Below are 11,926 nucleotides of genomic sequence, written 5' to 3'. Positions count from 1 at the left end.
TTTCTGTCTGTTAGATGATCTCACAGATTGATCTCTGTGCATGTCATTATTGTTTGTTTTGATTAAAGGGGACATATTATGAAAAATCCACTTGTACAGTGTTTTTGAACATATATTTGGGTAACCTGAGTGTCTACTGACCCACAAAATCTGAAATAAACCCATCCAGTCCTTTGTTTGTGGTCTTCATAAGTCTTACAACACTGAGAAAAATGCTTCGTTTCAAATTTTCTCAGTTTGTGATGTCACAGTGGGATTCTGATAATAAAAAAACAACCTCCCCTCCCCTGATATCTCCACCCCTGGAATCCACCCCCAGCCTAGAACAAAACTTTTGAGCAGGTCTGCCATTTTTATTCTCTCTACAGAGGAGTGATGTCTACTGGGAAAACTCAGTGGGGCTCATTGCATTTAAAGGTATACTTCAACCATTTGCATGAAGCTTTGTATCATTAGAAACCTGGTAGTATTTTTGAATGGTCGTGCATTCCGCCCTCATTTTCCCCTGAGATGTGAAATCTTTGTATTTCTAAGTCTGAAAAGGAGCTTCCAGTGACGCAAAATTACCATTTTTTTTTTGCGGTTAGCAGGGTGAAACTACAACGCTAGTTCCTCATATTTTCGACCCCTGAAGCTACAGACCAATCACAGATCAGCGGGTGGGAACTCACTCCCAGAATCAAAACTTAAAGTCCGCCATATTGCTTGGAAGCTAAGCTAAAAGGCTCTATGGAGAAAGTTGATAATGGCAAAAAAATATAAACATAGCGGCGAGACAGCTGCTGCCAACAGGCCGGTCTTGTGTTTCGGCTGTTGCGGCCGCCGCTTGCCGGCGCTGGCCGCCGCGACACCAGAACGGTCTGTTGGCAGCAGCCATCTCGCGGCTATATTGCTATATTGCTGGACGCCGCCGGCCGCTGCCAGCTCAGCAGCCGAGACATAATGCCTGCCTGTCGGCGGTGGTGAGTATGAGGATCCAGGGGGCCGGCTCGAGCTGGGGCGGACTAGTAGTGTCGGTGCTCTCACTGTTTGCCTATGGACACAGACATAGAGTCTGTTTTCTGACAGGAATTTCCAAGATCAATTCTGGAAGAAAAGTATTTCTGATTCTGATTCTGAAATTGAGGACCTTAGTGGGAGTGGCCTGCAGTGCTGTGAATTCTGGGATTTGGTGTCTTTCATCCACATGAGCCAAAAAGACACTTTCTGAGTGGCACCAACTTCAAAATGTATTTCACATTTCTACTACATATATGACCCAATGTCAATACAGATTCATGTTTCAACGGGTGAAGTATCCCTTTAAAGAGACACACACCAAAACAGAGCGTTCTGAGAACTGGTTTATACTGGTTTCTGTACTTCCAACAGCTGTTTGTTACAGTGGCCTCACCTCATCGGCCCTGCTCAGGGTGTGGTTCTCATACCAAACTGAAACTTAATGTTCAGTCTGCCCTTCGGTGATTTATTCAGTACGTCAATCTGTTGAAGCTCAATCATTTGTGACAGTGTTCCCTCTTTTATTTCTTTCTACTGAAATGTACAAGTGAAAGAAGAACAGACATTTCATCACAGAAAAAAGTGTGTCTTAATAAAATGATTGCAAGTTTCAGGCTACATCGTACATTTTTAAACATGTGGCTTTAACAAGCATTTCAGAAATAAAGATCCTGTATCATTTCACCTCTCATGATGTCAGTCTGTGGAACCATTTGAGTAGCTTTGCATGTTAGCAGTTCATAAAACGTATTTATCAGATACTGGCGTCAGTAAAAACCCCTCATTTCAGCGGTTTGTTTCAGCTGCTGTCTCTTTAAGGCCCCCCTCCCCAGGTGCCCACTTTCTTCTGATTGGCCAGCTCTCTGTAAGCCTTCAGGGGGGGCAGAACACTGCAGGGCTGCCAGGGGAGGGCTGCGGAGGAGGGAGATAATGTAGGTGGATTCACGGGCTTACATAGAGGCTTGAAGCCGTCTCATGAAATTCTGAGTTTCAAACGGGGAAATGTTGCATAGTTTGCAGAACAAGCCGCTCAGCGCCCTCTGCAGACTCATCCTGGGATAATTCCAACATACCCCTACCTCATGATCTGAAACTTTCACCTCTAACCTCTAACCTATTCCAGTCTTGACCTGTGCATTCGAAGCGATGTTTTCTGATCCTTTTGCTGCCATAAAAAAGAGCGGCTGTTTTTGCAGGGTGCTGTATACCAACCACCACCTCATCTGACACCTACCTTTCAGCAGCAACCACAGGCCAATGATGTCATCTTCTGTACGCTTTGTGAGATCTTTGGCCGTCACACCGAAGCTGTTTCACTTTACCAAAGAGACTTCTGAACTCAAGCCCAAACCATGTCATTAACCTAAACTTACCTGAGTATTTTAATGTATCAAGGTTTGGTCTTGGTGTTTAAGGCAAAGATAAGGTTGTTAGGTTACAGTTTTGGGTAATCCAATAAGACAGGAGACATTCAATTAATGGTCTACAAGTGATTTACATCAGGCTGAAAGCAGTGTGTGAAGTAAAACAAAGGGCTTTGCCTCGTGTTGCAGGACTAACACATTTTAATTTGTCCCTGGTACCACTGGTCACCTCAACAGCACCATGTAACCACACTGCTGGCTGTAAAGCAAATTGCCCCTCTGGGATAATAAAGGTCACCTTGACCTTGAACCTTGTAAGTGTGAGCGTATACCTGGCTAATATTCTGATCTGTACAGGTAAACATGGAGTGACATAACTCTGTTACTCCAAAACATTTCACTTTCTCCTACATGTGATGATGTTTTTCCCCCCTCTGATGTAATCACTGTCAGCTAAAGTGCTGATTAAACAACTGAAGCATGCTGTCGACTCTACAGCTTTCGACCACAGTGGGGCCGTTAACTTGGTCTTTATTGCTGAGTGTTCATCTTTGTCTTAATATAAGAGTGTTACCGTCATGCTCCTTTTGTCTGTGCGGCTGTTATTTCGGTTATTTCAGTTTGTTCCCCCCCCCCCCCACGCCTTCAGTAATTTTCGGTCATAGGTTTTTCCGTGTTGCTAAACATGAGAAAGAGGAAGTGAAAAGGAGGTGCTGAAAGCCCCATGAAGTGATGCACTGTCCACAGCGCCGAGACAAGGGGAAGTGCAAACAACAGCGAAGTTCACTGAAACACAGGTCTGAAAAACAGAGACGATCCACTTTCTCGTGAAAAGGTAAGACCTGAACTGAATTTGATCACCTCCTGAGCTTCTGAAAAACATCTTTACATTTGAAGTTGATTTTAAGAAAATGCGTTGACATTAAATCTGCAGTGAGTGTTTTTTCTGTAAAATGAAACATTTAAAGTCATCTAAGACGACGTAACAACTATGTCCAAACTAAACATTATACTGAGAAACAAAATATAGCAGATGTAGATTTTTATGTTAATCCAAATAGTACTGAGTATCTATCTTCATGTATCATTATAACAGCAACAAATCAGTTATTAATAGATCAAAAATGTAGTTCTCTACATTCAATTTATGTCTGAGAAATGTATTGTCTCTTGATAGTTAAGAGGTAAAGTATTCCTTTGATGTCGTGGTCATTTTAAGCTTCATGATATCATCAGAAACATTGATTATAATACCTGTGATGTCATTTTAACGAGGAACTTTGACGTATTTTCGATCATGTTTGATAAGTTTCAACTGTGCCTGAGAAGAAACAGGAAGTGAAATGTGTCAGCATCTCCTCCCTGCAGTATGACCATGAAACTTTTTTTAGTGACAACCCCCCCACATCCACACACAGAGACACAAACACACACACACACACACACACACACACACACACACACACACACACACACACACACACACACACACACACACACACAGAAACACACACATTTGTTTTATCACCTCTGAGCACATTTCAGTGACGTATATTCATTTCTATGTCGACTAAAGCAACTCGTATTACAAGTTTATTGACCCCTTCTTACAATTACTCAGATTAGGTGAAAGGTAACCACATGGATATTACATTTCCACATGTCATGTTGGAGTGGAAATTATTAATTTAAGACAAATGTAAATGTTAATTCTCTTGTCAGTTACTTTACAGACAGAATAAATAAATCCCAAAAATATGAACAAAAAGTCCTGACGACAGCAAAAAAATATCTGAAAATACAAAAAGAAATCCAAACTATTTGAACAAAAAGTCCCAACGTGAAATAAAAAATCCAGACAATGGGAACAAAAGGTCCTGATATTGTGAACGAAAAGTCCCAACAATTTAAACAGAAAGTCCTGACGACAGCAACAGAAATTTCTGAAAATGCAAAAACAAATCCCAAGTATTGGAACAAAAAGTCCCAACAATGTGAAATAAAGTCCTAATATTGAGAACAAAACTTACAAACAATAGGAATAAGAAATCTCAACAACGTAAACAAAAAACAGTCAAACTTTATTGATATAGCACCTTTCAGACATATTAAATTGCAGTTCAAAGTGCTTTACAAGAGTGCAGAAAAAGTGATTGAGGAAAAAGAAGTTTGAAAAATCATGATGCACACCAATAAAATTAAATAAAAATAACAATAAAAGAAGATGGATAAAAAGTAATAAAAGATGAGACATAAAAGCAATAAGATAATAAAATGAATACACGAAAGAAACATTTAAACTTGTGGCTAGATAATAAAATAAAATAATGTTAAGATTGAAGTAATTTATAAATGTAAAAATACATGTTTATTTATAAGAACAAGATTCTAGAAATTATAATGTGTTAATAAAGTAAGAGAGATAAAATAACCACGATGATAATAAATCAAATAGATACTAAAAAAATGAATCAAAAGGTTAAATGTTCATTTAAAAATAGAGATACTGATAAAACCTAAGTAAATACATAATCGCTATAAAATGATAAAGTACTTCATAAAAGCCAGACTGAATAAATTAGTTTTAAGATATTCTCTGCTCTTCTCAGACGCTCTGGATCTCGGAGTGTAACAGCTGAAAGCAGAATTGCCAAAGGTTTTTGTCCTGCTCTGTGGAACAACTAAAAGAGAGGATCTGGAGGATCTGAGGGGCCGTCCAGGTTTTGGGTAGACCAGAAAGGAGAGCTTTACAATAGTCCAGCCTGCTTGTGATCAAAGCATGCAATAGTCTCTCTGTTTGGCTCAGAGAGAGAAATTACCTCACTTTGGCGGTGGTTTTCAGGTGGTAAAATGCCGAGCTGCAAAATATTATGTGACATCCAGGGTTTTATATCTAAAATACAGTTAAATTGTCAGTCAATTTGTCTGGTGTCGTCAGGACACACGGCCACATAGAGCTGAGTGTCATCAGCATAGCTATGGAAAGAGACGCTGTGCCTCCTGATGACACCACCCAGGGGTAACATGTACAAATTAAAAAAGTAATGGTCCTAAAATTGATCCTTGTGGTACCCCACTGGTAACCTCATAGTGTTCAGAGGTGCAGTCACACAAATACGAGGTGAACCAGTTAAAAACATTACCAGAAAGGCCGACATGCTCACTTAGTCTGTCTAAAAATATCTGGTGGTCAACAGTATTGAAAGCAGCACTCAGGTCAAGTAGCAACAGAACCGAAGGCTTGTTGTTGTCTAAGTTTCTTCTGACATCATTAACTACTTTTACCAGGGCCGTCTCAGTGCTGTGGCATGCATTAAAACCAGATTGAAACATTTCTTAATGTAGTGTTTAAGTTTAAAAAGGCACTCAGTGAACTTCTCTAAAAATGGCAGGTTTGAGATGGGTTTAAAATGACTGGGTGTTAAAATATCCAGGTTCCCTTTTTTTAAAACAGGTTTTACTTAAGTAGTCTTAAAATCAGTAGGGACGACACCTAGCTGTAAGGAGTGATTTACTATGTTGAGGACGTCTTCTGATGCTGAATTTAAAATGGTTTTAAAAAGGGATGTTGGAATGGGAACAAGTGGATGGTTTTAGTTCTGTTACCACTTTCCTGAGTGTTGCAGCATCAACCAGGGCAAAACGTTCCAACTTGACATCTTTGTTTGTACATGATACTGGAAAAAGTGTGGTGTGCTTTGCTTTGCTGGCAAACACTAATGTCAACTATTTTATCCTTGAAGTAGCCAGTAAACTCCTCACATTTAGATCCTGGGAGCGCTGAGCTGTTGTTAGTTGTGGGACAATGTGCACGTACAGTCTGGAAAACCGGAACAAAAGGTCCCAAAAACATGAACAACACCTCCCGACAATGGGAACAAGAATTACCAATAATATGAACAAGAAGTCCCATCAATGGGAAAAAATCCCTATGACTATGGGATCAAAAAGTCCCAACAATGTTAATAAAAAGTCTAAAAAAGTCTCAACAACATGAACAAGAAGTCCTGACAATGTAAATAAGTATTGTTATGTATGCTGCTTTTAAGTGAAGATCAGATAAACAATGAAGTTTGATAATCTTTTATTTGCTTGTTTCTTGTTGCAGGTCTGAACAGAGGCGTTACAGAATGGCTCAACGCTGCCTCAAGTGTTTAAAGTACACCATGTGTCTTGCCAACTTCCTTTGTTTTGTAAGTATGGTTTCCCTGGAAACACCCATCAGAGGTCATTGAAGAGTGTGTTGTCTAAAGTCACTTATCTTAAAAGTATGTGCAACTTTTAGACCCAAACTCGAGTGTGCAGAGAGAACCAATTTCTTATTTCAGCCTTGGCTTTTTTTTCAAGGCATTTTTGAAACTGTAAAACTATTAGTCCCTATACAGTGACACCACATTTTTTGGTTCTATTGCGGTCATATTTTGAAGTCAGCTGTATTTCTTCCTCAATTTAGAAGCTAAAAATCGCCTGTGTTTGTCGTCAGCCAATCTATCTTCGATGTCTTCTTCACCTCCACTGATGTGTTAATGTACATTTTTCTTATAGCATGATTAAAAAATAAGTAATTACGTACTGCCTTGCAGCTGCACATTTTTAAGTGGTGGCTGGGATTAATTGCTGAGATGATTCAACCATTCAAAATAAAAAGTGACGTAGGCCCCAGCCTCAAGGTTTCTGTACATTTGGAGTTGTAGACGCAACTTCTTTTTGAGGGGTGGGGGATAAATTAATCTGGGCTTGATTCACACCTTGGTACCTGCAGTAGAAAAGCACTGAGCAACGAAAGTGAGTCCTATCAAATGGGGCCACCTTAGGGAGGTTTCCTACTGTCATTGCAAAATCTGCACATCTTGGGCCACTGCTTTGGTTAAAGTTGGTGATCCCTAAGCAGTTGCCTGCCTTGACTGTTGACAAGTAGCACCTCTGTTTTAGGGCCTGACAAAACAGAGGAAGGCACCACCTTGTGGAACTATTTAGCACTACAGTAAAAACATATTTCCCAGACTCGTCTGTCCTACAGTTGTCAGAAAGTGTAGTGCAGCTCAGCTTAGTAAACTAAATTATGATATAGCCATAATTATAACTGACTTTATAACTTAATTTTTTAGAGGCTTTTCTGTCAGAAAGGGTGAGGGTCTCACCTACAACAACACATTGTATCTGATCAGTCCACCTTTCATCTTATAACTGACTGTCGCTGTGACATTGTTGTGACGGGTGAAAAAAAAGTACACTATATATCTTCACCTGAAGAACGAATGAATGAGTAAATATAGGACATTACACCAAGAAGAGCATGTTCCTGACTGCAGTGTCTCCTCTCAGGTGTGTGGTGTGGCTGTGCTGTGTTTCGGCGTGTACATGATGGTGCACATGAGCCCGCTCACACCGACCTTGGCCAAATACAACTTAGCCAACCTGCTGGTGATCAGCGGCATCGTCATCACCTGTGTGTCCTTCCTGGGATTCCTGGGTGCTCTGAAGGAGAACCGCTGTCTCCTGCTGACGGTATGACACACACACACACACACACACACACACACACACACACACACACACACACACACACACACACACACACACACACACACACACTCACAGCTACATTTGACCTTTTTTCAGGACTCATACAGTCTATGTCAGTTATTCAAACTCTACCTTATTATTTATTTACAGTTTGTTTTGCAGAAATGTAGAAAAGAAATGTGTGTGCTGAAGAGTGATAAAACAATGATGTAAAAAGATGCAACTACCCTTTTTGGCTTCATAACGTCTCTTCAGATATGGGTGACAATACTGAGCCTACGTCCATGATTGATACAGTGGATGGTGAAAGGTGTGCCAAATGCTTAAAGGTCACATATTATGCAAAATACACGTCACCATGTTTTTCTAATATGTGTCCTTAAGTCCGTCTACAAACCCCCAAACTAAGAGAAAAGTCCATCCTCTCCGTCTTTTACCTGCTCCACGTTTCAGAAAATGTGTGCTCAAACAGGCCGTTTGGAGATTTTACCTTTGTGACATCACAAAGGGCAGTAGCCCCTCCCCCAGGTGGGTGACACTCCCACAGCTAGGTGTTTGTTCTGCCCTCTGAGTCTGCCTTCTCACCGTAAACAATAGGACATGGAGCGAGAAAGCCCGAGCCACCCAAGCCCTTCCAGAGAGGGGGCGTGGTCAGACACAGCTCATTTACATATTTAAAGGTACAGACACAGAAACAGCCTGTTCTGAGCAGGATTGAAATAGAGGGGTTTACAGACATGATCAAATACAGGATCAGAGAGGATTTAGAACAAGAAACTTCACAGACATGTTTTGGGGAGCTCTGAGACTTATTTACACTGAAGAAGAGGAGGAGGATATGTGACCTTTAAAACCCCTATATGAGGAGGCAGGGTTGCAGGTTAATAATACCTGAATACAGTGTTATAACCTATGAAAATAATCTAAAAACTAGACGCCTGTTGAAATAATCCTGAAGTGTTTATTTAGTTAATTTCTGTCATACTGTATGTTTGAATGGGACTCTTGTGTCATTTGGTACAGTTTTTCCTGCTGCTGTTCCTGCTGATGCTGGTGGAGCTGACTGTAGCATGCTTGCTCCTCATGTTTGAGAAAGAGGTAGGGTCACACTTTGAAACCTGCTAATTAAGGTCACACATACACACACACCAGGTACAATCAGTTAATCTCTCCTTGCTATCTAGCTTGGCATCTGGGTGGAAGAAGACCTTAACAAAGGCCTGGCGGAGGCAAAAGGAAAGATGGGAAATTCAACCGATGCGATGAGCGAGTGGGATCTACTTCAGAATAATGTGAGTATATCAGAGAAAACGACAGCTCAACACACATGACTATAAATGTCGATGGCAACTAAGTGTTTTTGAAAGACTTTTTCTGATATGATTTGTTTTAGCTTGATTGCTGTGGAGTCCAGAACGTGACTGATTGGGGAGACAATGTGCCAAAATCTTGCTGCAAGGACAAGTGTGATGTCGCAAAGCCCCCGTACAAGAATGATGTAAACAAATATAACCCCTGTGACTGTAGAGGTCACGTCTTATGACTTCATCTTAATGTTAGTGATATGTGATCTCACAGATATGCTCTGTCCGCAGGGCTGTCTGGTAAAGATGAAGACCTTCTTTGAGGAGAATTTCCTAACTACTGGGATTTCTGTCATCGTGCTCTGTGTTGTTGAGGTAAACTGATGATGGTTACATTTTTCTTGTGCTGTCTCCTAGAAGGGTTTTTTGAAGTAGGGTGGGATGAGGTTCAATCAATCAATCAATTTTTATTTGTATAGCGTCAACTCATAACAAGTGTTATCTTGAGATACTTTACAAAAAGCAGGTAAAATACCTTACTCATAGTTATGTTACAAAGATCCGGCCTATCCATCATGAGCACTTTAGCAAAGCAGCAAAAGTTACAGTGGTAAGAAAAAAACGTCCTTATTAAAAGGCAGAAATCTTCAGGCTCATGAGGTTACCTGTGCTGAGGCAGCTGTGGCTCAGCGGGAGAGTCGTCGTCTTGTCTCTCAATCGAAAGATTGGCAGTTTGATTCCAGCTCCTGCACTCCACATGTTGAAGTTTATTTTTGTTTTTGTTTTTTAAAATACTTTATCAATCCCTGAGAGGAAATTCTGGTTTACCCTCGGTTATTGAGCTACATGTTTCACACACACATAGGCCCTGAATCACACACATGCACAAACAGGACCTGTGGACATGCATTAGTGGAGAGATGTCAGAGTGAGGCTGCTACAAGCCCACCAGAGCTGTTTTGGGTCAACTTCCGTAATTTGGTCCGCACCGGGACTTGAACCGACCACCCCTTCGGTTCCCAACCCAAGTCCCTAATGACTGAACTTCTGGCGCCCAAGTGTCCTCAGGCAAGACGTTTAACCCCAAATAGATCCTGAGTGACACAGCCAGCCGTGTGTGAATGATAAATATAGGATCAATAAGCTGATCAAGAGGGCTGGATCTTTTATCGGCATTACCCCAGACTCACAGAAATGCAAACAAGATATAAGAAAATAAGACAACATACAACAGGCCCGTCTCAAAAGACAGTGAGGACTATAAAGCTATATAATTAAAGAAAAAACAAACAAACAAAAAAAGGTCAACAAGCTAAAGGCAATAATATAAAATAAAAGAAGACTGCATCACATTGCAGGTAATGAAAACAGAAATTAAGACAAAAAGGGTTTAAATGAAAGAAGGCTGGAAAAATATAAAAGCAGCAAAGTGCAGAAGAGTCAAACTTTAAAAAAAGGGCTCAGATTAAAAAACGTCTCAAAAGGTTTGAATGGTGTTTGACATTTATTTACTTGTTGTGTATTGTGATTTTATTGTCGATCATGTTCGTCGTGTGTATGAATGGACCTCAGGTGGTAAAATGAGTTTCCCCTGCTGGAGATGAATTACGTTTTAATAAAGTTTTCTAATCTAACTAACAAAAGAAAACAAACTAAGACACAAATCTTTTTTTCACTCACTCTTTTTTTAATCTGGTTTGTTGACAGGTCTTGGGGATGTGTTTCGCCATGACGCTGTTCTGCCACATCAGTAGATCTGGACTGGGCTACAAGTTATAAAACTGAATTCTCCGTCTCGACATCTGTTCTAACTCGTGTTTCAGAGTTCACCTTGTACATTTCTCTGCTGTACAGAATCCTGTGTAAGACTGGAAAAGGGTTTGTTTCTGAATGAGCCGATTGAATATCCAAAGATGATTTCTCTGTGTACATGTTGAGTTAGAGTTAGCTTCTTTTTATGTGATGACTTCATATTTAGAAATAAATGTAAATGTTTCAGAACACCATCGTGCTTTTCAAGGGTTGAATATAAACACGACACCTTTGAGGTCAGTGCAGTGAGAAATGGAAGCAGTTTTATACACGACGTGTTCGTTGTTGAGCTTTAACTCCTTAAAATTCAACATGTTATGAAATGAATAATCATATAAAAAAGTGATTTTAAAATATTACAGATCAACTGACTTTCAGAAAACTTGACAAAGTCCTTTAATGATCCAGTTTATTCAGGCTTTCCTAACCTTCAGGTCCCAACCACCAGAGGTGGAAAGAGTGCTAAAATATTCCACTCAAGTAAAAGCACTTTGATGACACAAGTAAAATTACCAGTTTAAAATGTATTTTAAGTAAAAAGTTACTTATTTACTGTTTTTTTTTAACAACTGTGTGCAAAAAGGCGCAAGGATTTAAATCTCAAAGTTGTTTTTTAATTGGGGCCCCGATGGCCTAGCGGTCATGACGTATGTATAATGTATAGGTATGTGTTGCCATGTATGGAGGCTCTAGTCCTCAGCGCAGCAACCGTGGGTTAGAATCCGACCTCGGCCCTTTGCTGCACGTCATCCTCCACTCTCTCTCTTAAGTTGTCCTGTCCAATAAAGGCAAAAAGGCCCAAAAGTATCTTTTTTTTTTATAAAAAGTTGTTTTTAATTTAAGGCAAATCTGTACAAATTACATGACAAACAACAAAATAAAAAATGTTGACACATAACATTTAATACCCTTAGGGAGGTA

The 11,926-nt window shown here is 40.1% G+C and overlaps 1 protein-coding gene across 1 annotated transcript; it reads left to right on the top strand.

Moving 5' to 3' along the window:
- The first annotated feature begins 3,043 nt into the window (after nucleotides 1–3,043).
- On the top strand, nucleotides 3,044–11,194 carry zgc:64051 (leukocyte surface antigen CD53). The gene is made up of 8 exons (XM_061037379.1): nucleotides 3,044–3,198; nucleotides 6,472–6,556; nucleotides 7,689–7,871; nucleotides 8,913–8,987; nucleotides 9,074–9,181; nucleotides 9,283–9,387; nucleotides 9,485–9,568; nucleotides 10,901–11,194. Exons 2-8 carry the CDS (start codon nucleotides 6,494–6,496, stop codon nucleotides 10,970–10,972), a joined length of 690 nt encoding a protein of 229 aa, XP_060893362.1. The 5' UTR covers nucleotides 3,044–3,198; nucleotides 6,472–6,493; the 3' UTR covers nucleotides 10,973–11,194.
- Nucleotides 11,195–11,926: the final 732 nt, after the last annotated feature.

This window comes from Labrus mixtus, chromosome 5 (assembly GCF_963584025.1).
Source record: "Labrus mixtus chromosome 5, fLabMix1.1, whole genome shotgun sequence".
Lineage (NCBI taxonomy): Eukaryota > Metazoa > Chordata > Actinopteri > Labriformes > Labridae > Labrus > Labrus mixtus.
The sequence above is the reverse complement of the archived record's forward strand: the minus strand, read 5'-3'. Positions and strand labels throughout refer to the sequence as shown.

Bases quoted from the DNA above. Each gene is read 5' to 3' on its own strand.
- zgc:64051 (XM_061037379.1), top strand. From the start codon at position 6,494: ATGGCTCAACGCTGCCTCAAGTGTTTAAAGTACACCATGTGTCTTGCC. The intron at 9,182-9,282 runs GTGAGTATATCA...GATTTGTTTTAG, and splicing joins GGGATCTACTTCAGAATAAT to CTTGATTGCTGTGGAGTCCA. The intron at 9,388-9,484 runs GTAAACAAATAT...CTCTGTCCGCAG, and splicing joins AGCCCCCGTACAAGAATGAT to GGCTGTCTGGTAAAGATGAA.